Below are 26,913 nucleotides of genomic sequence, written 5' to 3'. Positions count from 1 at the left end.
GTGAAACCAAAACATGTAGGATGTATACAGAGCTGGTGCAACAGGTCCCTGAACCATTAACATGTAAGCACTAATCATCTACATGTTACAGAACACGCGCGACACTCACCAGTACAACCACTTCCTCCACAACATCCTCCCAAGTCTTACCTAAACGCTGCGTATGGTCGCCCTGTGCTTGAGTAAAGGTTGAACAATTTGCCGCAGGTGTTCGATGCTGTTTCGACGGCGACACACACAGTGTATCATATCAACACTCTTTCTTATTCGAATCAAAAATAGATCTTCTAAAGGAAAGTTAAGCCATGACATGAGTTCATCTGGCTGTCATGGGTTTCTTACCTCGTCTTGTTTTCAAACCAGCACAGGTTTGAACAGGTTCACAGATCAGAGAGAGATCAGAGCAGTGGAGGCTGCTCAGGTCCTGCTAAGCTGAATGACAGGGATAAGATTGTACTGATTATAGTACCGGCCGAGGCAGCACGCCACTGTATCTCATGCATACCTTTAAACCAGCCAGGTGAAGATATGGAACCGTTTTAGCTTAAATGTAGGGCTAAGGATCATTAATGACTGATTTCAGACATAACCAATCTGACACATGACAGCAACCACACTGAACTGGAAACAAGGTCAGGTCAAGTCTTCTCAGTCTGTGTTTAGAATAAGCTGTGTTGGTCGTGTGGTTGGAAAAGAATCAATTGTTGGATGGATTTGACTTCACATCTTACAGATAAACAGAAAAACCCCACAGCATGTACAACAGATTGGGGTTATATATCTAAAGTGTTTTGATGTCAGACATTTCTTTAAAGTTTGGCTTCCTGTATATTCTGCTGTGGTTGCCTCTGTTGATCGTTCAGTGTGGTACTGCTGCCCTGTTGGTCTCCCTCACAGTATGTTTGAGTTGGCTGATCTTGGTACATGCAGTGCAGCCGAGCGCATGGTTTTTTTTCTCATTTGTGGTTGTCTGTTTTGAAAGTAGGAAACACCAGGTTCAATGGTCCTGACGCTGTTTTATGTTTAAGGTATCTGGCACAACGATTCCCTCAACCTCAATGACTGCATGGTGTGTTTACCTTCTTGTAAAACAAATGACAGTCACACCAACAAACTACTGGAATACAAACAGGGGCATTTCCAGAGAGGGCGGAGGGAGGGGCGGAGGGGGGGTGCGGGGGTGTCAGGTGTATGGGTGCTTTTAAAGTAACTAGAAATGTTTCATTTCTGAAACTAATAAAAGTATAGTCATCAACATGCAGTGGTTTTAGGAGTGTAGAGTTTACAGTCCTCCGAGTGAGAGGCCCTGATTTCTTTGTCGCATGTCATCTCTCTCTGTTTCCTGACTTTATCCACCGTCTCATCTCTAAAATACAGATATAAAAAAAAGCCCCAAAATAAAACTTTAAAAAAGAGATGCATGTGGATTGGTCCTGTGGCTGATGTTATAATGATTTAAATCAGACATTTTCATGCTCGACAGAAGACTTCCTGTTTGTTTTTTTGGGGGGGGGTTTTTTGCTTAAAAACCTTCTTATAAAATTGTGAAACTACACCAGAGTTTTCGTTGAAGGAGGCTGAGTTGGTGGAGGGATTTAAATCATAAACATCACAAAGCATCAATATTGTCGACCAATTTCACGAGTGTTTGATATTTGCTGTTCAACAAACCAACCTTTCTTTCTGGTGGCCATTTTTACTGAAGCATGTCAAAGAAAGAAAGTCACAAGAATACATACTGATACACAGTTCAGTCAAATTTAAAACATTTACATAAATATTCGTCACATAATTTATTCATCCAAATCAACATTTTTTTCCCCTCTGAGTCCCAGGATGAAGTAAGTAAGTCAGTAAGTAATGTTTATTTATAGAGCACCTTTCACAGATAAGGATCACAAAGTGCTTTACAACAATAAGAGACGATTAACAGTTAAAAACAGAAACAGCAAAAACAAACATACAATATGTAAAATAGATAGAAGAGTAGAATAAAACATCTGAATAGAAGTGTTTAAAACTGCCTCATAGAAATTTCACAGGAGTCGACCGGTCTCAAGTTTAGAGGAAGCGAATTCCACAGCTTCGGTGCGAGAACTTGAAATGCGTGATCACCACGGGTTTTAAAATTTGACTTTGATTCTGCAAGAACTGTGTCTGACACTTTCACTGAGATAACCTTGCAGTACCTGTCTGACACGTGAGGCTGATACCCGTCTGTGTGTTCTGCAGGTATGCTCCCTCTTTACCCCATGAGTCAGCTCTGTAAGTTCTGTGACCTGGAGCTGTCCTCCTGTACGGGTACGGGGACCTGCAACACCAACTGCTCCATCACATCCATCTGCATGGAAGCCAACGAGGTCTGTGTGGCTATCTGGTAGGTACCTACTGGTTTCTATTCGATCGACTATAACAAACAGTCTCATTGTGGATATTTGAATAATTTACAGCCTCTGCTCTTTTGTTCTGTTTTGCACATTTTAGGAGAAGGAATGAGACAGACTTCTCCATAGAAACTCTGTGTCACGACCCGTCCAAGTCGCTGTATGGCATCATGCTGGACGACTACAACAGCTCCACCTGTGTGATGAAGGAGAAGAACACAACGAGCGGGATGGCTCACATCTGCTCCTGCTCTGAAGAAGAGTGTAACAACAAGCTGCTGTTCTCCCCCAGTGAGTATATGACAAGCCATCTTCATATTTCATCCACCTATCCGTGACCATGTACTTTTTTATGTTTTTCTTCGTTCTTTTTACTCTCTTTCATTCATCGCTGAATTATTATTACTCTGTTGTCATCTCCTCCTACGCTTTCCTCCTCCTCTGCCTTCTTCATCTCTAACTTTCTCTCCAACCGCAGACTGCCTGTGTATTTTGGCATGCATCACTGTACGCATGCTTTTTTTCAGAAGTTGTGGGTGTTTTAAGGTCTCATTACTGTCACTGCTGTCACTGCTGTCCTGCGCGCCGTCGTCAACAAACAGGAAGTGGAAATGCGGTGTTAGTGTCACATGTAAAGAGCATTGGGGGAATCCTCAGTGTGGTCACCGACTCTGCTGGGAGCGCTTCGTGTGTTCGTCTGCTGCCTCTCGTGCTGCTGAGAAGAAGAGTCTGTCTCAGCCTCTGAATGTGTGTGTGTGTGTGTGTGTGTGTGTGTGTGTGTGCACATACGTGTGTGGTGGGGTTAGTGCAGGCCTGACACGCTGGAGAGCTCAGACATATGGTTTCCTGTCTGTGTTTAACTCAAATCAGAAACATCTCCAGCACATGGTGAGCAGGCTCCATCCACACAGAACACCTCTGTTGTGAGCGACAGAGAGGTAGACTCAGCCTGCCAGTCATTCACTCGTGTTTTCAGGACAGGGGAGATGTCCGTATGTATCTGCTGTACACATAAACTCAAAACTTATATGGGAGGTCAAATGTTTAATCACACAGCTCGTGGAGCTGTTTCAAGCCTCAGGTTGGAACACATCCTCCTTGCACCCTGAATTCACTGAAACTGAAACTCTCTTCACCCGACTTATTTGCATCTTGCCACTTAAAGACAAATTCCTACGGCTGGTTTGTGGTTTGCGGTGGCATCTCATCGTCTGCCGCTGCCCGCTGAATGTGAAAGCCGCTTTCAGAGTTGGATTAAAAGAACATCAGACAGCTGCTAATGAAGGAACCTCAACAAGGCCACCTTAGAAATATTTAGATTTCACATAATAGACATCTTTCACGTCAACAACCTGATGACACAATGGAAAACTCAACCATCCGCCACATCGTCAGTTCTGTAATTTACCGTTATTATACAAGCTGGTTAGCTAGACGAGGTGCATAATTACATGCGTTTCTATAGATATTCATTGTTTTCGCTAATGCAGCTGGTCTTATGTTCATCTCTTACCTGATTATGCTTGCTAATAGACAAACTATATAGACAAAAGTATCTATCTATCTATCTATCTATCTAACTTTATATATGAAATCTACAACTAAATACCATCTACAGATCACTCAGAGAGGACCCAAATTACTTATTACTATTATTTTATTTTTTTAATCCAGATCTGAAAAAATACCTTCATCCTCTGCACGGACAGTGAATGTATGTAAGGTGTCTGTTCTCAAAGGGTGAATGTATGTTTTGCACTCCCCGTTCATGTTCTTCCTGAAGTCCTTTGCGTTGTAAAATGACTGAAAGTCTAATTAAAAGTAGAAATATGTTCTCTATTTAGGACAGTTTGCATAGAGAAACCTGAAGCTGTTGAAGGGTAATGTGCAGCTTGCATTTTTCCCTGGAATCGTCTGAGTTTATGAAATGATGCAGGATATTTTTGTTTTATGAGTTAAGGTCTTGACACATCCTTAACATCACTGACAACAGAGTATTTTGCAGGTAGAAGCTTGCACAGTGGTGTGCATCCACTATAGTTCAAATGACTGATTTTTGTAGTTGGCTTGCGGTGAGGTTTAACAGCAAGCACAAAGGTGAAAGGAGATGTTGGTCAGCTTAGCCCCTCCATTGAGAAAACATAACTATCCCTTTAAAAACTGAGAGAAGATAGACTCTCCTCAAACTTTCCTTTCTTATTCTGTTCATCATTCTTAATACAATTCATGTCAACTCAAATAATGCTTCCCCCTCTAAAAGTGCAAATGCATCATTATGCTACTATCATGTGTGAAGTCTCCACCAATCAAACGAGCATTTTGCATATCCCAGCGTTGGCGTGCTCACACACACATCCTGTCACTTTGCTCAGTAGCCATTGGATCCATGCGGGACAGGGACTCAGCTTCCTGCCAGATCACCCAGTACACGAGTCCTCTCCACAGTTGTTAGTCTTCTGCTACGTTCCAGTTAGAAGGGGAAGTCGGAAATTCTGAATTCGAAGTCGCATTTACTGCTCGGAAAGTTGGAGAAAATTCAGAAGGCCGAGTTAGAGTCCGACATGGCTGCTACAGTACATGCATCATGTTAAAGCTGTAACGATAGTGTTTATTAGCCACTTGCTCCTCTTTTTGTGTGATTAAATCAATCGCACCGATAGTACCGTGCAAGTTCTCTCTGTGGACATGTCGTAAAACATCGCTTTTCTAATCTTCTGACTGCTCAAAGCGCTGGAACAACGTGGGGTTTTGCCCAAGGAAACGTTGAAGTTGTGGATTCAGGAGCTGTGGATCGAACCCTTGATTTTCTGTTTGAGAGACAACCGACTCTTCCACTGAATCACAGTTGGTCAGTCAGCCGCTGTAAGGTGGGGGTTTCTATATCTGTGTTGAATGAATGAGGATAAATTAGATTTATTCATCCATGGTCAAATAACATAATAACATAACAGACAATAGCTCAGACATGCTTCATGACCAGAACCTTGCAGGACTCTGCAGTGACTGGACCCCCGTGCTGACCAGGATCTCACGATCACTGGCCAAGTATTCTTCTTCACAGTGTTCCTTAAATTCTGTTAGAAAGACAGCCCATAAATACTTGACTCTGTATAAGGCATGAAGAACTCATCTCCTCGACTCAAATGTCAAACATCTATGTTGAGCTAAATCTCTCAGACAACAACAGACACTTGGCGCTGGATGAAATATAACTCTGTAATGTGATCTCTTACACACCTGTAGTTGTACATCTTCACAAACCTAAAAGAATTACTCTCACATGGGTGACACAAATAAAAGATATATCCACAAGTTAATCAAGATGAATGAATCCATGAAAATACGTACTATCAGCCGCCCAAAGCACGAGACGCCAACTGTCTGTAGGATAACAAGAAAAACTACCAGAGAATCATGGGAACTGTTCATTCAGCATTTCCTGCTAAATTTGGGGCGGGCCTTTAATCTGTTGAGAAAGTGTATGAAAATCCTATCAGTCCCCCCCCCCCCCCCCCCCCCACACACACACACACACACACACACAGAGGTCTGAGGGTAAGGGTTGTGGTTCCTTCCTCCCATTGAGGACGCATGCAGCAGGAAGTTCTTGTTATTGTTTATTGGACCGCTGCCACGACTTATTCCTCTACAAATACCTCACATTGTTTCTCCCAGCGTCACATTCTTACGACGTGCCGCGAATAGTGCGAGGGGGATCGGGTTTATTGCTTGAGAGTCACACTTGTTGATTGTCATAGTGTGTGTGTGTTTTTGCATCCAAACACGTGTCGTAAATGTCACCATGTGGGAGTGAACATGCAGACGCTAACAGGGCTTTTTGGATCTGATGGACGGCTCTCAGTGGAAGCCTGTCAGAAGTGAGTCTGATAGGCAGATGTGGCTGTCAGTGAGATCAGGGCTGTACTGGGCTACATCATGTCAGTGGAATTGCATTTGGCTGTTGAAAGCTTCAACTATTTGTTCCTTCTTTTCCGTTTGTAGTGCAACAACAAAGTCCTTTAAAATGCAAAATGAGTTGCGTGATTTATCTAAACTTTTGTGCACGTTTATCAGGTTATCTAATAAACATTTGTATTTCATTTTCACGTTTTCGTCTTTTATCATAAATCAATTTAGTCAGCTGGTGAGATGAAAACATGCAGCTGTTCAAATTTTGTATTAATGCTTTACAGCTATGCAGAAAACTTGGCTCCTAGTTAAAAAAAAAAACCCAGTAATGTGAAGGATGTACAGCATGTTGACATGCAGGGTTAAGTCCTGCCATCTTGTAAACTGTGTCTCCTCTCCTGCATGTAAAACAGGCAACAAGTGTGAACAACAGCTTTGGAAAATGTCTGGAGCAGCCAGTCCTTGAAATTTTCGGAGTCCACATGTGGAAACAGCTTCGGTCAATTGCTCTGTTTGTGCTTTGGAAGACGAGGCCTGAATGATTCAGCTTCCAGTAAAAACCTTGTGAATGATTAACACTGAATGAATGATCGCCAAATTCTTTGCGGTTTAGCTCCTGACCTGCTGCTCACAATCAGAGACTGTAAATATCATGATGCCGCCCATCTGTTGCTGCAGAGGGCTTTAAAAACGCTGCGTCACCATAACGTTCAGTCAACCCAACGATAGGCCGAGAGCTGCAGGGCTCACAGAGCTCGCTCATCAGTTAGGTCAACTACGTCCCCGTGCTGTAAACATGTCTGCTGTTAAAAACAGGCATTTTTTGAATGGGGTTTGTACGGGACGCAGGAGTTTGCGGCTTGTCGCTCAAATACAACAAAAGCGGAAAAATATAGATGACAGAGGAGGTTGTCCAAGTAATTCTACGACCTGAAGGGGTAGTCATGGCAACGGTGTGAATACAGATCACGATCAAAGTATGGCTGCAACCAAAACCTCGGTTGATGCTTTTTCAATCTGTGACATTGTTTCCACATTCTTTTTAGATTGTTGCGAAAAATCTGCGCGTCTTCAGTGATTTTTTTGAAGAACACAGAAACTGATCCGAGATGATCCTCCTCACTCTAAAGCCCCGTTTCCACCAAGCGGTTCGTCTCGGTTCGTCTCGGTACAGCACGCATTTGACCAAAGCCGGGAAAGATCCCCAAATTACCGTTCTGTATACCGTCCCACATTTTGGTACTTTCTCTGAAACAAAGCTTGATGGTGTTTTGTATCAAAGACTCACATGCCAATGACGAAGTCGATGAATCGCTGGATGTTGGTCTTTGTTTACTTTGTAGTGTTTTTCTTCTGTTTAATTTATTTGTGGGTAACACTGTGTCGCGCTGCTATAATGTCACGCTATTACGTAGCTGACACGGTCATCGGCATCCGGCTTACACGCCGCACTACCAAATAGACCTGTACCGGTTGGCTGTGGAAACACAAACAGTATCAGGCTTTAACGAAACAAACCGTACCAAACTGTACTGATCCGTACCGGACTGCTTGGTGGGAACGGGGCTTCAGAGACCTGGATCTGTGTGACAGAAACATTTGTTTCACATTAAGATCCTGTAAAGAGGATTTGGAGCAGACCGACGCTGCATCTCAGCCTGCATCAGTTACACATGTGTTGTTGGAGCTCCTTTCAGAGGGAGACACAGGCACTGATAGTAAATACTGACTTGTCAGAGTAACATGCTATTTGTTTTAGTGCTGTATCTACAGCTGTGCTCTTGTGAAAGCAGGTTTTACATGCTTGGAGGCACGCTATGTGAGGAATGACATGAAGGTAGAACTAATTCATTCCTGACTGTTTTTTTTTTGTTTTTTTTTGGACAGATGTCACCTGATCTCCTCCAAGTAATTTCATGCGTTATTATAGAGTGTCTCGTGATGAATGAAAAGCTTCCTTATGAAATACAGAGGTGGGTTTTTGATGATTAAGAAGGTGAACTTGTGATGAGTAAAACATTTAAAAAAAGAATCAGACTTTTTGGTGCAGCCTGCAAAGAGGAAGAGGAGATGAAGATGGATATGCAGCTATAAATGAAAAAGTGGCTCCTTGCATGTTCCAAGATCAGTTTTTTTTTTTAAATTCCTATTTATTACAGTTCCTCCTTAACTGTGGAATCTTGGCTCTCCGTCAGTGTGTACTTGAGTAAGACTTCTTTATAGAGAAATGACTCAAACAGACCCACTCTGAGCTGCGTTAAAAGGAGAGGAAGAAGGATGTGGTGGCACAGTGAACATGGGATGAGGAAGCAGAGAGAGAGGGGTCAGAGGGATGGAGAGATATCTGTGCAGCCTGGCTCTTAAGGCGTGTGTGCTGTTACCATAACAAGTACATAGTGAGTGTAATATTCACTTTTAGCCTCCCTGTGGTTGGATTCCTGTACACCACCATAATATGATACCAGCCTGGATAAAGGCGGGTTATTTATATTCATTTAGGGAAGGTGGTAAACAACTTTTCATAATGCAGCTCATGTACTGAAGGACTCAACCTTGGATGCAGTATGTGCTCAAACAAACATCACTACACACACAGGGGCTTGTCCAGAGGGGAGGACTGGGATGGACTGGGATTGGACTCTTCTGTTGCTACCCAAAAATCTAATATATATAGGCTGACAGCTGTCTTTAAATGTTATATTTTGTTTTGTTTGTTTTATATAATTAATAGTGACTTTGGACTTACACGTCTGTCTTGAGGCCTTAAAAAATAGCAAAGCATGGCAAATGTTAACTCTCTGTTGTATAACTTTTGAAAAAGGAATAGTAATAACACATCTGTATGACATGCTAGTTGTTAAAGTTGTTCAGAAAAGTGTACACAGAAAGGGTACATGGCTCTGCAGGGACTTATAGTGTAGCTTCAGTGCAGGCTTTTACTGACAGTCTCTCCTTCAAAGGGCCCCACTGATGATACATTATCTCCTGTGGATAATACTTCCCACTGACAGGAACTAATACTGAACTATGTGTTTTAATTTGAGCATCCTACTCCTACTTTACATGTTAGTGATGTAGTACTCGATTGATTTTAGGAGGTTACCCAGATTATAGGACGGTCTTCATCTTGTGTCTGAATCGGACGCATTTTGACTTTGCCGTGTCTCAGTCAAAGAAAACTCCAGGTTTTTAATTAAAAGTCTCATACACAATACGTACACAATATACTTGACCCTGTTATATCCAACACTAATATGTGTCCCTAGTCTGTCTACAAACCCCCCGATGTTAAGATCAGTCCATGTCTGCTCCCCTTTTCAGAAAATGCTCAAACAGGCCGTTTGGAGATCCTCCCTTTGTGACATCACAAAGGGCAGTAGCCCCTCCCCCAGGTGGGTGACATTCCCACAGCTAGGTGTTTGTTCATCAGAGTGGATTTGGAGCAAGGAAACTTTGTGAGAGCGAGATTACCACTAATGTATTTGTCCACATATTGGCTGTGCTCAGAAGGAATATGTTGCTCTCTAAATGCTATTTAATGTATTTCTAGTTTGAATGTTTCCACTGTAACACAAGTCGGAGTGGATGGAGACAACACATAGAGAGCCTGTGAGTTTGTCTTGGACTGTACATGTCTACAAAACTATCAGAAATTATTTTTAAAACAACGTCCTCATTTTAAATTCTAACAGCGTCTTGGTACACTCTGTCCTATATATTTTATAAACTGTCCTTAAAATTTATTTTTTTTTCTTTGACTTACCCTTTAACCTTCAGTATACCAAGATAAAATTGTTTACTTTCTTAATGGTGTCATAACAGGTTTTACGTTTCATGTTTATGCATTTCATGATTGATTTTATGAGCAATGTAACTGCGTTGAGGTCAGCCACAGAGCTGCTACAGGAGTGTCTTATCACCACATTTCTGCACGTCGTCATAAAACTATCATATGCTAGACATGACATCATCCTTCACCTGTTTGCAGTTATTGTCTCCATATCGCAGGCTGGAGTTAGGTTTCTGCAGCTCTGCTGGTGACACATGGGCATGGAAGCTATACTTGGAGAAATGTAAGGATATCGGACATCTTTACGTGTGAACTGGATTTTCCATGATATCACTAAGTCATTCATAAAATCGGAGCAGACGTCACTGCCTGTAAAAGACATGTTTGACGGAGTCGTGACATTTAAAGCCTCTTCAGAAGTGTTAAACTGGAACAGGAAAACAAACTGGTACAGTGATCGTCTGTTTGAAGTGAGCTTCAGCCGCCTCACTGTTTATAATGGCTTCCATGGATTTGACCATCACCTGCTTGGAGCATGAAATCACGTCTGGCTCTGTCTTTTTCCAAAGCAAAAAGTTCCTCTTTAATATCCAGCTTCATTATTGGTCAAACACTGTGAGGATCCAAGTAATTAGCAAGTGGTTAGAGCATTAAGAGTGTTTGAGTCAAAGATGGCTGTGTTTGAAATGCCAGCATTCACATCCTGAAACACACACACACACACACACACATACACACACACACACACACACACACACACACATACACACACACACACACACACACACACACACACACACACACACACAGGCGAGGATCCCTCTATTAGTCTGAATTATGTGTCAAACCTCATTGAACGCTGCATGAGAACACTCTGGCGTCCTGATTGGAAAAGGCAACACAAGTCTATTACCACTTTTCCTTGGCAGTGTGTTTGGTTGTGTTTCTGGCTCAGATACGCACATTTGCACACTGTAATCATTGCAAAAAAGACGGCAAGGGAATAAGCTTAAAACCTCAAAAACCTACAAGCAATCTAAAACCTTTCAAAGTATACTCATGTACGGACACCTGGAATTTGAGCTGTGCTGTCTGTCTGACTGGCTGACAGTCTGATTCAAAACCCAATTTACTAGCAGACTTTGAAGCCGCCTTCTTAAATCTAAAAATGTCTGCATGCATTTCGTGTCTGGTATGTTTGATTTATTGCATCCGCAGATTTGCCAGAAGCACTTTCAGAAAGATTTACTCCTTAAAAATCACACACACACACACACACACACACAACCACAAAATGAAGATATTATCTATCTCACTGTGAACATTTCTGTCGTGCAGGATCACACAGCAGCCTACTGCGTGATGGCATTAAACACAATCATCTGTTTAAAAAGAAAGAGAGTTTAAAGCACATGAATCAGACATTTTGAACAGTTTTCTAGCTGTATAATTATATTAAAGTTGTTGCTGTGGGCTGTCTAAAATAGCACTCAGCACACATTATATAAAGGTTAGATCAAGTGTTGGCATGACGAAGATAGTCCTGAATGTGTAGTTTCACACACGTAGTAATTACTGTAAGTCTTTGATGCTTCATGGTGGCAGTGCAACATAACCATGTTGTTGCATCAATATCTGTGAATATCCAGCAAGCAAAAAAAAAAAGGGCATGATGGAGCACTCAGTCTAATACAGAACAGGAAACAGGAAACGGTGACCATACAATTCAAGCTGATGAAGTGACTGCTGTAGCTAGCTTAATTTAAGATTTTCACATGCTGAGCACCAGGCTTTTCAACCAGCAACCTGCTGGAGGTTCAGCTTGCAGAGATCTACCTCAGAGAATGCAGTTAACAGCTAACTATGTACTGCAGAAGCTGCACATTATAAAGACAAGGCATAGACTATGTGGTTAGATTCTGGGTTTATAAAACATAATTTTTTTTAAAGACAATACATAAAACTGCAGGGAACAACAGTACAACAAGGAGTGTATGTTTCTGTTGCTAGATTGTTGATAACCTGGGTGTGATGCTCTCGCAGCCCCATTGATCTACAGTCTGATCCGAGTATGTTAACATGCAGAGTTAGTCTAGTTTAGTTTATTAAACTTCAAATTTCTCCACGATGTCTAAATAATCACTACCTGGCAGCTAACACATTGGAAGCTTGGGTCTGTTGGAAGTGTTGTTATGGTTGTGGTGGCCACTAAGAGCAATGATGTAGGTGATGTAAATTATGAACTGGGCATAGGAACGAGGGCAGCACAGGAACTGTGAAGATTTAATGTCTGAATGTGACCAAAAACTGTTTTTTGAATATTTGACTTTGACTTCAACATCCATTAACATACTGATGACCCTTCAGATTGAAATGTTAAATGTCTTCATCTAAGTCCAGTTCCCATTTGGATTAAACTTGAAATCTGATAAAGGAGATTTTTCCAACATTCATAAATGTTTTACAGTTTGGAAATGTCTCATAACTTCTTGAACCTTCAAATGTGGAAAATCTGAATGCAAAGCTACTTGCAGTGTGGTGTGCCTTCTTCAATAGCCAGTGTTCGGCCTGAGCTCCTCCAGCAAGCCGATGTGGCAGCCTCGCTCAGAAGGATAATGTTCCCCTGAGAGACTTAATGAGACACACTTTGAAAAGGTAGCCAGTCTGAGTAGACCTCGCTGGGACTGGGTCGGCCCATGTAGACAGGCTCCCGACTGTTTTTTGCCCGACACTGGGGTTCTGAGGGTTGGCTGCCATTCTGTCCAGGCTGGCAGTCGGAGTTAGAGGAGTTAGTTAATGCTATAGCTCATGAAGCCATAAAGGCAGATCACACAGTTGGCAGTGTCCACTGTCTGCCTTTTTAACTGAGTACACACTAAGCTGCCTGCTGTGATCACAAAGTACAGACACAGACCCGCAGATAAACTCTTTTTTTTATTTTTATACAATGAACAGAACATGATCTAAAGCACTTCATGGGGCAAGGAACAGCATGTTGTTTTCATAGTATAGGCCTGGAGATTGACTTCCCTGTGGTGGGCATGCTTGTGTTGGACTGTGGCTGTTTGAGTAGTGGGAGGAAATTGCAGTTTGTTGCTGCAAAACACACATATTAAGCGGTGTGTCCTTCTAAGAACTGCCTTTACAGCTTCCCTCTCAATCAGCCTCCTACGGCGAAATTTAAACATGAGAAGAGGAGGGATGTATATAAAATGGACTATCAGCTATTTACTGTATGTTTGCAAGACAAACCACAATAAAAAAAGAGGACTCAAGACACACTCTGTGTAACATATGAATGCACACCTATTTGTGTAGGTAAAATGTCAAGAATGAATTTCAAGGGCGCCGATAGCTCAGCGGCAGCGACAGCGCGCGTACCATGTTGCGAGGATTCGGTCCTCGCGCGGGCGGCCCGGGTTCGCGTCCGGCCTGTGGCCACTTTCCCGCATGTCTCTCCCCACTCTCTCCCCATTTCCGACTCTATCCACTTTCCTATCAATAAAGGCAAAAAGGCCAAAAATAAATCTTTAAAAAAAAAGAATGAATTTCAAGTTGTCGTATTAGATCCAGGTGTAAAGCTCCTCTGAGTTGTTTTGGTGCCCCCTGTTGACAACGTGTAACCAACTCGAGCAAGACTGACATCTGATGTGTGGGTCTGTGTGCTGCATGGTTTACAAACAGACAGCGGACTCTTGCTGTAGCTTTACTTTTATTCTAAAACTAACACAAAATGATCCACAGAAATGGTTGAAGCACAGTTTTAGACCACTTTAATCTTAATCCATCTGAGTTCAACAACATGTCCAACACTCCCTGCAGCGTCCTCATTGTACAGCTTTAATCAGTTCTCTTTTATGGAAAGAAATGTTAACTGGAAAATCTTTTCTATTTGCTCATAAGTGTGTTAAAATGACTTTATTTCGCCTTGTACCCATGATGGTCAGTATAAAACACTCACACCATCTCACCTTAGACAGGTAGGAAAAGCAATGAAACAAAAACATGGCATGACAGAAAACTATTATGACTCGTATTTTAAGCTTTTTTACTGCATCCAGCACAACTTTTAGTTTTATGACTCAGTTCAAAGTGAGTTTTAATGTCACAGAGAACCAAACGCCTTGAAGCCTGATGACGGGTGGGATTTCATGACCTGCTAAATGTGAATGCACTAAATGTTGTTGGGACCGCCCCCACTGCTTGTGAATCTTTCTTATTCATTGATCAGAGTTTTTGGAGCCAACATTGTTACTTTATTGGATCAATAAAGTATCTATCTATCTATCTATCTGTCTGTCTGTCTGTCTGTCTGTCTGTCTGTCTGTCTGTCTGTCTGTCTGTCTGTCTGTCTGTCTGTCTGTCTGTCTGTCTGTCTGTCTGTCTGTCTCTCTCTCTCTCTCTCTCTCTCTCTCTCTCTCTCAGACCCGATGTAACATAGCAGGATCAACATGTGTTGTGTCATATGTGGACACAGGCTTGTATGGATTGTAGGGATGTAACGATTCACTCAACTCAAGATGTGATGCGATTCGCAATACTGAGTTCACGATCCGATTCGCTCACAATCTTATTTTGAGATAATCGGGAGGTGATTGCAGCTTCTCATTGTGGTGTCGATTAAACGCTGCATCGTGTTGGCTGTGCTGTTTGTGTAGTTATCTGTCGTCTTGCAATGTTTGCACACAGTTTTTGTTACCTTCCCTCCTCTTTCAGTTTCTGTCATGCCATGATAACGCCTGCTGACGTCCTCGATAAGACTGCGATTCATTTTTCAGAGTACCAATTTGAACCTTGAAACCATTGAATTGATTTTTAACTGATCACTTAAATAAATTGATAGATATCCATTTGGAAGAACATTGGCTGGCGTGCCTCCTCTAAGCCTGCTGGCCTCTTAACCTATTGTTAATCAGATCCTCTGCCTTCCTTTCCAGTTGTGGATCCAACAGAAGATGATCCGCTGGTTTCTGTGATTCTGGTGAGTCTGCTGCCCCTCGTTGTGATGGCGATCATTGTCGTGGGGATGCTCTACTGGTACCGATCCTATCGCCAACGCTTGCTCAACCGAGAATGGGAGAGCAGCATCAAGAAGCGCAAGCCAAAAGCTGGGCTGGACTGCAGCGACGCCTGTGCCATCATGATGGATGACGATAGGTCCGACATCAGCTCGACGCGTGCCAACAGTCTGAATCACAACACTGAGCCGCTGCCTATAGAGCTGGATCTGCTGGTAAATAAAGCTCGAGGTGTTTTGGAGAACGGCTCGTCTCAAAGACATCCCTCGTCAAATCCTAAACTTTCTGTCCTGTCACAGGTGGGAAAAGGTCGATTTGCTCAGGTGTACAAAGCTAAGCTGAAGCAGACCACGTCAGACCAGTTTGAAACAGTGGCTGTGAAGATCTTCCCCTGTGAGGAGTACGCTTCCTGGAAGAATGAGAAGGACATCTTCTCCAACACTGACCTCCGACACGAACATGTCCTCCACTTCCTGACAGCAGAGGAGAGGAAAGTAGAGAAGCAGTACTGGCTCATCACTGCCTTCCACCCTCGAGGAAACCTCCAGGTGAGACCATCGTCACACCAGAAGTTCTTCATGCTGTACTTCAACGCCAATTTTTTTGCCCAAACTTTCTTTTCTATTTATATGGTGTAGTTTGAATTTTTCTCAACAATCGACAAATCATGCACCTTTTTATGAAGCAACATTTGCCATCATCCCTCTGCTCTGCAGGAGCACCTGACACATAATGTGATCAGCTGGGAGGAGCTGCAGGTGCTGGCCAGCTCTTTGTCCCTTGGAGTCGCTCACCTCCACAGTGACCGCCTCCCCTGTGGACGCCCAAAGGTATGACAGAGTCACTGTGCACATGAGACATCTTGAAAAATGTGTAGCAGTGCAAAAAATCTATACCGACTTTGATAATCACATCTTAAGGGAACTGACTTAATGTCCACTTTAAGACTGACATCTTTGTTGCTGATCTGCTTTAAGGTCGCCATCGTCCATCGAGACCTGAAGAGCTCAAACATCCTGGTGAAGAACGACCTGACGTGCTGCCTGTGTGACTTCGGGCTGGGACTCAGTCTGGACAGCAGCCTGTCGGTGGATGACCTCGCCAACAGTGGACAGGTCAGATCAATAAGTGCCTCCTCTGATACCTATTCATCCATCATTCTGTGACGTAGGATTCTTTAAGGGACTGAAGTAAAATATCAAGCTCATTCGGTTGTGTCTAAAGGCTCTAAACTTTTATCTGACATGTACACACGTATATGACCCTAAAGCCATTTTTAATATGCACTCCTTAAAATGTGTTGAAAATTCAAGTCAGGCTGCCATTTAAATCCTCCTCTGTTCTACTAAGCATCTTCTTAACCAGTCAAAAGATGAAAGATGTTCAAACAACATAAATGTTACATAAATGACTTTAATGTGTGTTGATGTTTTAAAGCACGTTTATGGAAAACAAATCAGACTGCAATGACTTGTTGTTTTGCTAATTTTGAGGAAAAGACTAAACTCATGTCATCCCAGTCCAAATCGTACATTTACACAAAAACAACATGGGAAATAAAGCTAAAATAGCAAGAACTTAAAGTAATTTTAAGATTTTGGTTGAAGTTGTCTTTAGGTCCTGACAGTATTTAATAACTCAAGTGCTCTGAAAAAGTAATTAAAAAAATTCCCTCGACTGTAGCAGCTGTAAACAAGTAAAAACAACAATGTCTGCACTTGGTGCACGTTTTATAAACCAATCACGCCTCTCTACCTCATGCATGCACGAGCCCACACTCAGAGCATGAAGTGAAATCCACTTCTGGACCAATGGCACTAGTGCATGTAAGTGAGGGGGCGTGGCTTTAGAGGGAGCATGGGAGAATGGAGAGGATGCTACTTTCATGCTAGTTTTCAGAAAATGACCTACCTCGTCTCTAAATAAAATAAAATATAAGAAGCACTTTGAAGAGTGATACATTCCTTCAAGGGTCGGGGACATCAGGAGCACAATCGGCAAAGTTATCCCGTGCTTAAGCACGATCACTCCGATGACACCTTAGCGTGTCCTGTGTGCGGCTACAAGGTGACTTTTGTGGCGTGGCAGTCAAGCAAAGCCACATTCATAGTCACATGTGTAGGTTGTTTATGTATGAAAACAGCATGCACCAACTAGGACCCAACAGTTTTTGCACATGTGCACTAGCACCAATAATTGCTGCTGAGAAGTGCTATAAAATAAAGTTGTATTTCACAGTTAAGAGACACAGGCCCTTAAAGAAGTGTTTCTGTGGGTCAGAGAGGAAGAACAAACGAACAATGTTGTGGTAATGTTGTTTATCAGAGTGACGTTTGTCCTCTTGTGTAGAATAATAAGGTCAATGTTAAAGTTGTCATTTAAATGTAGGACAGTGGAAAGTACAGCTTTGGCTAACAGTGGACACAAACACAAGTACTCCTGTTATCTGCTCAATGTGTTGCTATAAGCCGTGGGCTTTTGTGGTAAGAGTGTGATATCTGCTGTTATGGTAACCTTTTGTGTTTGTTATCATGACTTTGGTTTTGTTTCTGGTGAGATAAGAGCTGAGTGTGCTTGTTTTGCCTTCCTCTGTGTGTGTTCATGGCACAGAGACACACAGGTGATCAGGGATGAAGGGCTTTTGTTGTGAAATGCCTCTTCCTCAACGTGCTGTAGCCTTTAGCTCGTTTTTATATCAAGTTCTCAGTTAGTCATTGCGACACCGTCCTTCTTGTTTATGATGAATGATTCACCGGGGTTAAATGCAGCAGCGACGTGTGACACGATGTTGACTCACCTGTTAAATAGACACCCGTGACCGATTTGTCCTCTTCACTTAAATCCTTCACACTTGATCCTCTATGGCATCATTTTAATGCATGTATATGTTGAATTGCATTTGGGAGCTGGTAATCTAAAAATGTCTGTGATTGTTTGATCCAACCAAAAAAACCTGTTGAGAAAGCAACTTTTTTTTTCCTTGATAAAAGAAAACATGTTACATAACAAGCAAGAATTGGTAGATCGATAGAAGTAGATGCTGAGTTTGGTTTAAAGTATTCAACTGACTTGAGGGACAATTATCATTAGCATCTGGCACTGTTGTGCTAATTACTACTAGCAAAAATCATTACTTATCACTAGTTCCTGAAGCTGTGTTACATTACCATCTGTTGCCTGCTTGTTCAGCACCATGTTTGTTAAGCAGCATGTACATGTGTTCGTTCACTCTGTGCTGCAGGTGGGCACAGCACGTTACATGGCTCCCGAGGTGCTGGAGGCCCGACTCAACCTGGAGAATATGGAGTCCTTCAAACAGACCGACATCTACTCCATGGCCCTGGTGCTTTGGGAGATGACATCCAGGTGTAAAGCTATCGGAGGTCAGTACATGTTCTCACACAGCAGATAAATATACACACATTTTCTCAATGTTTTATTTTTATTTTATTTTTTTGGGTGCGGCTTTTAGAAGAACTTAAGGGTTACCACAGTGTGCAGGTTAACCATGCCATGTGCATGTATGCATCTCCATATCATCATGGATGCCTGCTGCTTTAGCTGAAAGACCAGGGCATTCAGGATTTGCTAACAGAACATTTGAAAAACATTCTTATGTTATTCATGTTGGGCATGTCATCTCAAAACTATACCATTCTCCAGTTTTAATTTTTGACCTGTTGTCTTTGCGTTATTTCCAGTTGAATATGGGTTTTTTTTTTTTTTTTCTAGACATTTTATACAACTCCTTTTTTAAGCATTTTGGGATCTGTAATCAATCAGCCTTTTACACTTCAATATTAATCAATTTGAAAATCTAATGCATAACAATGAGCCCATTGCTCAGAATTGTAAAATGTTTTAAAGCAAGTTATGAGACACCCAGTATAGACATACATAGATTTACCAGGCAGCTCTGTATGCAAGATATAGAAACACATGATGTGGATTACACACTTATACAACTCCGCTCCACTTACCCAGAACAAGTCGACGTTACACTTTTGACAGCAGAATGTTTTCTGAAAAAAAACAAAAAACAGAAAATGTTATCTGATACTTCTTTTTACTTTCTCTGTATTCTAATTATCTTTAAAAAAAAATCCACATACACCGACTACCAATGAGCCTTCATTGTGCACTCATTTAACAGTGTTTTTATGTGACCTACAGAGTGCAGAAAGCAGGTTCAGGGTGATGTTTTTTGTTGTGTAGTGACGCTGGGTTTGATTGTCAAGAGTGAGTCTGACAGTCATGTCTGTCAGACGGCACCTCAACCTCAGCTCCAGGTCTGCAGCCGGAATCTTAGGAATGTCTGATATGTGAGGGAGACTATCTCAACTCTGCTGTTGCCCTTCTTTGGGCAGGAAACCAGCGAGAGAGAGAGAGAGAGAGAGCAACACTTGATACTGTACCTGGTTCTGCGGGCTCTACATGTGTGTGAGTGTCTATGGTCATGGAGCTTTTCATGTCCTCACAAAAATAGGACAATTACAAGCATTCAGTGTTTGTATACCTCCGATTGTAGTTCACTGTAATTTGTATAAACATAATTGTGTGAGCCAATTTTGACCCATCAGATGCAACCACTCGCGTGTTGTTCACACATAAACATACCCTTTTAAAAAGTCCAAAATATTCGGCCTGAGAGTATGTACGCAGGCGGACATATTTGTCACCCTGACTTCTCTTGGCTTCTTGTTTTTGTTAAAGGCTGTTGTGTGTGAACGACTGGCATGAATCTGGACGCGAGTTTAAAGCAGGCGACAGAGGCGCTCTGGCAAAACGTGATACACGCCATTCTCCGTGCTGAAAGGTTTTGCACCATTAGCTAGATTTTGAATCTATTAAAAGGTGTTAACGGTATATTGTTGCCCTTTTCAAACTGGTGTAACGCCACTGTGATGATGGGCCTTCTGTTGAGGCTTATTGTGGAGACGTAGTTATCTCCCCTCTGTAGCGTCTTCAGAGCTATTAATAGAGGTGTTACAGAAGTCTGTATGCGTGTACGTGGAGCTCCTGCTGTGCCGAGCGTCCGAAACGCTACGTGAAGTAAACAGACAGGGACACCAATATTCGCCGTTGGGGGAATCATTAAGAATGCATAAAGACATGATGACAGCTTAGCTTACATTTACCTTTTTGGGTGAAGTAGTCTGAAAGGGCTACTGTTGTTTTATGGGAACACAGTTCAGTCTGCTGCGCTAATGTTGAACATACAGAATATAAAAGTTCAGACATTGGATGGAGTTTTTTTTTTTTCTCTTGTAAGGGCTAAAAGTGAAAGCTCTGCTAAACTGATACGATGAAGGTCTTAGTATGTTTTAATTTTTCATGCAATTCTATCTTCAATAAGTCAACATCTGGAGCAGAGAAACGATAATATTCCTCAATTCATGTCGAGAATCCTCAGAATGGATGAAAGGTGTGCAATTATCAGAAAAAAAAAAAAAAAAAAGATCTCATTTGTTGAATTGAAACTAAAATGGGACCTAACATAGACATTTGTACAGACGCACAAACTTTTCAGTTTCCTCCAGCCTCCTCTCCTGGGATTAGAAGGAGAGTCTGCTCCAACTCTTTCTCTCGGCCTGTTTTTTTTTTTTTTTGTGTTCTGGACAGACGGAGATATTTAGAACTAGACAGTCACATTCCAACACGTGTGTGTTTGTGTTTATTTCAGAGAGAGGTACATAGAAATAGAGGAAGAGAAATGGACCTCAAAAACAGACGCCCTCATCTAAGCTGTTCTCTATGTCTGAATCAAGAATGTGTGTGTGTGTGTGTGTGTGTGTGTGTGTGTGTGAGTGTGTTTTCTTGTGTGTCTCCCTCCGCAACAGCAGGGTACAGAATAGACAGAAGTACTATGCTGCGCTGCTGTTGTTGTTGTGGTCAGTTATAGTACATTCTCAGTGTTTGTCTCTGAGCATTTTATGTATGTGTCCTGAATTAGACTGGAGGGCACGGCAGGTTCCGCCCCATTCGCTCTGAGGCTCGTGAAGCAGGGCGGTTTTTGGCAACAGCTGGCGGGGGGGGGGGGTTCTAACTCTGTGGCAACAGCGGGAGACAAGAAACATTTTACATGTAAAAAAAAATACTGTTATTATTAGCAAAAATAAAACTACTTAACATTAATGGATTAATGAAAAAATGCAAAGATTAGTAGACATTGCATGATGACATGGTAAACACTAGTATGTGACGAACAATCTAAAGTAGTATTAGCACAGATGCTAACAGGAAACCACAGAACAGACAGTATATGATACGTATACTGACTGATTGTTTGTCACCCAGGTTTGAAGTACACAAGTGGAGTCGCTCATGTTTCGATGAACACCATCTGTCCTGGGGGTTTTTTTCAGTCTTGGACTGGTCGGTGTTCCCTTCTTTACGCTGAGCTAAATGAAAATAACTCAAGCTGCACTGATGTTAAACGTTCACAGCGCCAGCCACAAACCTGCAGCTGTAGGCCAACAGCTCTCAGTGGAAGAGGGTGGATGCATGGAGAGAAGGGTTTTGTTTTAATTTGATTAGAGGGCGTGTTTCATTAGAGCTTATGCAGCTTTATTTCTTCTTCTTATATGTTTTGTACCACAGCCATGTTGGATCAGTCTCATGTTATGTGCCGCTGGAGAGTCTCAGATCTTCTTAGACGCTGTGTCTCTTTCAAGATAGCAAATCCCAGACAGTGTAAGCAGCTACAGAGGTTTCTGCTAACCTCCAGGCCACAAGGGTTTCAGACAGATAATCTGAAAAGGAAACTGTCGTAAACCACTCTCCGCCCCATAGATTGGATAGACCAGGTTTTAACTACGAGCTCCAGACAGTGAGGGAAAGTGAGACTGAGACTCTGGTTGCAGTCTCTTGTGAAATCTGTTCTCAAACCACAGATGAAATTCTTGTCATAGCTTTCAAACGTCCAGAGCTGCTGTAGAGGCGCAGGCTGGACTTCTCATATAGACGACTTCTCTGTAGTCCGAATATCAGTCGGAAACATGAGGACAAGTGTAGGCTGAAGGAACCAAATAAAACCTTTTCCACTCAGTGATTTCTTATGTTTAGGAGGTGCTCCACCTCTTTTTATTTCTGTTTTGTAACTTTCTCATTTTGGTTTTGCTTGCTTTCCACTGTTGCAGCTGTACCCAGTCCAGGAAAATGTGTGGTATTTATACCAGCTCCACGGCAGGAGATCTACACAGCAGAGAGAGGGCTGAGGACAATACCAGCCCCGAGTGGCATAAATAACCTCCAAGGGAATGGCTAGGTCCTGTTTTAAAATACCCCCTAAAAAAAACGAGGGAAGTTCCACATGTAAAAAACAGGAAGTGTGGGCCTGGAGAGTCAGCTGATCCCAGCCCCCCGACCTTCCTGTTTGGGAGAGTCATTCCAACCTTCCTGCTTCCTGTGTTTGAGGACGCAGCGCTGTAAACCACAGGGACCTGAAACTACTGCAGCTTTTCCTCAATGTCATCAGTCCTGCAAATAAGATACATCCATAGACTTCTCAGTTTTCCATGTTAGGCTTGGGTAGAAGAGAGAAAGGGTTGCAAATTTGCACCTGATAGGTGTATGCATACAGTAATAGGGTTAAACATGCTCGAGGGGGGACTTCAGTAAGGATGGATTGCGGCTGCTAATAGTTTAAAGAATTGCTCGTCAGTGAGGTCTTACAGATGTGATACGACTCATTTTGTAAAACAAAGCTTTCTCTCTGGGTTGAGTAAATGAAAGCAGCTTGTCTGGATGGAACATTAGCGTACTCAAGGACAGATATGGTCTCTGCACATGGAGACAGTGTGTGGACTGAATATCTGATCGTCAAAATAGTAATGGCAAAGTAAGACTTAATTTCCGTATTGATTATTTTTTATAGATCATACAGAGGCAGAATAGTCACCCTGATCAATGGAAGGCTGCATGTGAGAACCCTTAAAGAAGCTGTGGTGCAGTTCCCACCAACTCGCAGCAGCTGAACTGAAATTAAAGAAATGATTTTTTTTTTTTTTTTTTTTTTTTTTTTTTTAAATGATATTTGACATTTTGTAAAGGGCACTCATTTTGTCCCAATTCAAAGCATCATCCATCCATTATCTATACCACTTCTCTCATTCGGGCCACAGGGTGCTGTCGACGGTCCCAGCTGTCAGTGGTCGAGGGGCGGGGTTAAAACCTGCCATTCTATCACAGTGCTGACATATAGAGGCATACAACCAGCCGCTGACAATTTCAGAGTCACCAGTTAACCTCGCCAGCATGTCTTTGGACTGTGGGAGGAAGCTGGAGAGAACCCAGGCATGCACGGCCAACCTTTACCCTGTCAGGTGCCGTTCTGTTAGAGGAATATACTTTCCCTCGATAAACCCCTAAATATCTGTTTTTGATCAGCTTGCAGTTCTGTTTTTTGTTCGTAAAGTTTTGATGCAATCTGTGGCTGATAAAAGGGTAGAGATTGATGGATTTGAGCAGCTCAACATGTTTGATTTGAACAGGATACCTCGTGCACAGCTTAAACATGTTCTCAGGGCTGCATAGTTGCAGGAGCACACTTGACTGTATTTCATGCTGAGTGAACAACATGTTTCACCTGTAGGTTCCTCGGGTTCGCTCAGCACTGGGCGGGCCCGACACATGTTTAGTTTTATTTTGAGGGCGATGTTGAGTTTGACATTTTTGATTCTGATACAGATGTTACTCTGACTTTTTCACTTTGGCAGGAACTTTGAAATGAATGAAAGATGTTGTTAAATATATCACATGTAACAAGCACTCATGGGTGAAAAAGAATCAGTGTTTTGAAAGGATGGGAAATACACGAGGTTGAAATTGGTGAAATCGTGAGATAAGATATTTGTCGACATTTTTTTAACAGAAATATTCTTTGTGTATCATTTTCTGTCTCGGACAGGAAGAGAAGGAATTCTTTGCAGTACTCATGTCTTACTTTGCAGCAACTGTGAGATCCTGAGAGCTTTCTCTTCTGGGCTGGAGACAGACTACAGCTGTTGTGAGTTCAGTTTCATGAGGTCTGGACTCAGTCCCAGAACGTTGTTTTTCATTTTTCTTGCTCTCGATGTTAGCCCCTCTCTTCTTCTCTTCTACCTCTTTAATAAGCAATTAAGGGAAGAGGGGGGGGGGGGGGGGGGGGGGGGGGTTGTGATTTGGGTGTTTTGTACAACCTGATGTTGTGAGTGATTGCTTGTAAGCGGGGCTGATTTACGTTTTTACAAGCATTTAAACTTTCAATGAAAGAGCGAGCATTTTTCCTACGATGGAGACATCGTAGAAGACAATTAATTCCCCGCCTGTCAGCGTTATTGGTGCCAGAATTGAACAGTGACGGCCTGGGTGGAGTCCTGTTCTCTTCCTAATCACGTTTACTCTGCAGGCCACCTGTTTCACTTCGTCACTTCAGCATTTTCATAAACCAAGCCGCCACACGTCAGCTTGTTTTGTGGTTTTGGGGAAATTAAACGAGCTAAATCTACTTTATTACTACGATCATATCTTCAGCAGGGAGCTTTGCAAACGACATGGAGAATGGGGTTTTTCTGCAGTGATGAGTTGCAGCTCATGTCTGAACTGTTGTGTGTTTGTGTTTTGCAGAGGTGAAGGACTACGAGCCTGCGTACGGCTCTAAAGTGCGAGAGCACCCCTGTGTGGAGAGCATGAAGGACAACGTGCTGAGAGACAGAGGCAGACCTGAGATCCCCGACAGCTGGCTCGGACATCAGGTCAGACGCTCCACTCACATCAATGAATTTACATACTGACACACAGGCACTAAGTCCAGCATGTTTACACACTGATCATAATGATATAGTGGGAAACAAGCAGTCTCCTCCCTTCTCATTTTACTGACTGATGTGTTCTCATGCTGTTCTTTAAAGCCAGCTCCAGCATGCTCCCCTCTCTATACACGCTAGGCTACGATGCTAGCTGCCTGTCTCGTGTCTGGGAGGTCTGCAGGTCTGTGTCTTTTAGGTCAGATGCAAAGTGTTCTCGAGGTTACAGCAGATATTTTGGAGACAAAGTAACACATTGTAACGCCTCAAATCAGTGTGTGAAACTTCAACCAGACACAGCAATCATGATAAAATCAGGTACAGCAACAGCAATACACAAAATGTGATCGAAGACAGTAACAGCCAAATGCATAACATAAGGAAAACATACTTCCTCCCTGTGTTCCTCTGGAGACACAGCAGACAGGAGGAGACGATTTGTACACAGATGTGCACTAATAGAAGGGTGTCGTAGTAAACATGAGCTTTCATTCAGTATGCTCTTCTCCTCCCTGTTCAGGGCGTGGCAGTGATCTGTGCCACCATCATGGAGTGCTGGGATCACGACCCCGAGGCCCGACTCACCGCCCACTGCGTCGCCGAACGCATCACGGAGTTGGAGGACGAGATGGACAAGCTGTCCAACCGCAGCTCCTCAGAGGAGAAGATCCCCGAGGAGCAGAAGATCCCGACAGACGTGGAGATCCCGGAGATGGTGAAAATCACAGAAATACAGGACATCATAGCCGTGGACTGTTCGGTCAGTGACGAGAAGTGAGAGCTCCGCATGCGTGGTCTCTGAGGGAGAGTTATCACCAAGGGCACTTATTTGACTTTATGGGTTTGAAGAGAGAAATCTCATCGGTGATTTTCAGGAGCTGAGCTCATGAATCCCAGGATTTTTAAGTCTGGTTACAGTGTCACTTCTTATTCTCACCCAGCAACGAGGGTCTCTGGGTTTTGCTTGTGGACTTAATCGCTTCTATATTGTAACTACTTGCCTTAATCAGCTGAAAAGCTAAAGAGCCAAAAAGCCAAAGTTAACTGGAAGCTTCCAAAGATGTGCAGAGCACGGAGACAGTGTGGGTTTTTTTGTTAACAGTCAGACAGGCTTCTTTCTTTTTTTTATGAGAAATGAACAGGGCAATAACTGTTAAACCAAAGACATATGATGTGCACTTTACCAAATATACGTCATTTTTATATCGTCATGTATTCTGACACGTCGGAGTGTAAGTGTCCTTACGTGTTTGACTTGAGCCAGCAGTGATGTGCCTAATGAAGCTGTGTGCTCTTTACCCAGCAGCAGGAATCCAAAGGAAAGAGTGTGTGTGTGTGTGTGTGTGTGTGTGTGTGTGTGTGTGTGTGTAAAAGGTGTGTTCAGACTTAAAGCGTGGTAGGTTTTTCATGGGGCATGATTACATACAGAGGAAATCACTGGACGTGAGTCCAGGTCAAGCTGCAGTGTGGTTAGAAGAAGTGATGAGCCGTGAGATTGTCCTGACAGACACACCGCCGTCCTGTCTCACCAGCAGGGACAGGGACAGGGACAGGGACAGGGACTGCAGCAGACGAGTGTGAGCCCAAAAACATCTAAAAACCAGATTCTACAATCAATTTCAGGTGCATCTCAGAGTAGATCTGTTGGTTCTCTTCCAGTCGTTCTCTCAGAGAGATCACTTTGTCAGCGTACCTAAGTGGGCGGGACGATCACTCCTATCCAACGTGATGTGAGGACCAACCGTTGGACAGGAAAAGGATGCCAATTAAAAACAAACGCTCGAGCTGTACCAATCTGAAATTTTGTCCGGCCCGTGTGAACTCAACGCTGAGAACAACAAATCCAGAGGGAGTTTGATGAATCGAGCATGTTCGATTTTTGCCGTATTCACACTTCACATGTTATACCTTTAAATCTACACATTTTGGGTTGTGGCATACAATGACTGTTCAAGCCATGGCAAACAGCAGACAGGCTGAACATGTGCAGGAGAATCCTGGTAACAAGCCCAGGCGGACTAACCGAA

At 42.7% G+C, this 26,913-nt stretch overlaps 1 protein-coding gene across 3 annotated transcripts in view; it reads left to right on the top strand.

The window, feature by feature from the left end:
- LOC306824191 (TGF-beta receptor type-2-like) overlaps nt 1-26,913 on the top strand; it is a 76,994-nt gene that overhangs the window by 49,615 nt on the left and 466 nt on the right. For 2 of the 3 annotated variants that reach the window (XM_079344225.1, XM_079344224.1), the window contains exons 2-10: nt 2,233-2,377; nt 2,485-2,675; nt 15,021-15,316; nt 15,401-15,649; nt 15,818-15,931; nt 16,079-16,216; nt 18,343-18,484; nt 24,708-24,835; nt 25,407-26,913. The exon at nt 25,407-26,913 is cut by the window's right edge and continues 466 nt beyond it. In XM_079344225.1, coding sequence (XP_079200351.1) covers nt 2,235-2,377; nt 2,485-2,675; nt 15,021-15,316; nt 15,401-15,649; nt 15,818-15,931; nt 16,079-16,216; nt 18,343-18,484; nt 24,708-24,835; nt 25,407-25,664 — 1,659 coding nt within the window. In that variant the 5' untranslated portion in view covers nt 2,233-2,234 and the 3' untranslated portion in view covers nt 25,665-26,913. Of the gene's footprint in view, nt 1-2,232; nt 2,378-2,484; nt 2,676-15,020; nt 15,317-15,400; nt 15,650-15,817; nt 15,932-16,078; nt 16,217-18,342; nt 18,485-24,707; nt 24,836-25,406 lie in introns of those variants that run through there. The other variant, XM_079344226.1, reaches the window with a different exon arrangement.

This window comes from Symphodus melops (genome assembly GCF_947650265.1).
Source record: "Symphodus melops genome assembly, chromosome: 5".
Taxonomy (NCBI): domain Eukaryota; kingdom Metazoa; phylum Chordata; class Actinopteri; order Labriformes; family Labridae; genus Symphodus; species Symphodus melops.
The sequence above is the reverse complement of the archived record's forward strand: the minus strand, read 5'-3'. Positions and strand labels throughout refer to the sequence as shown.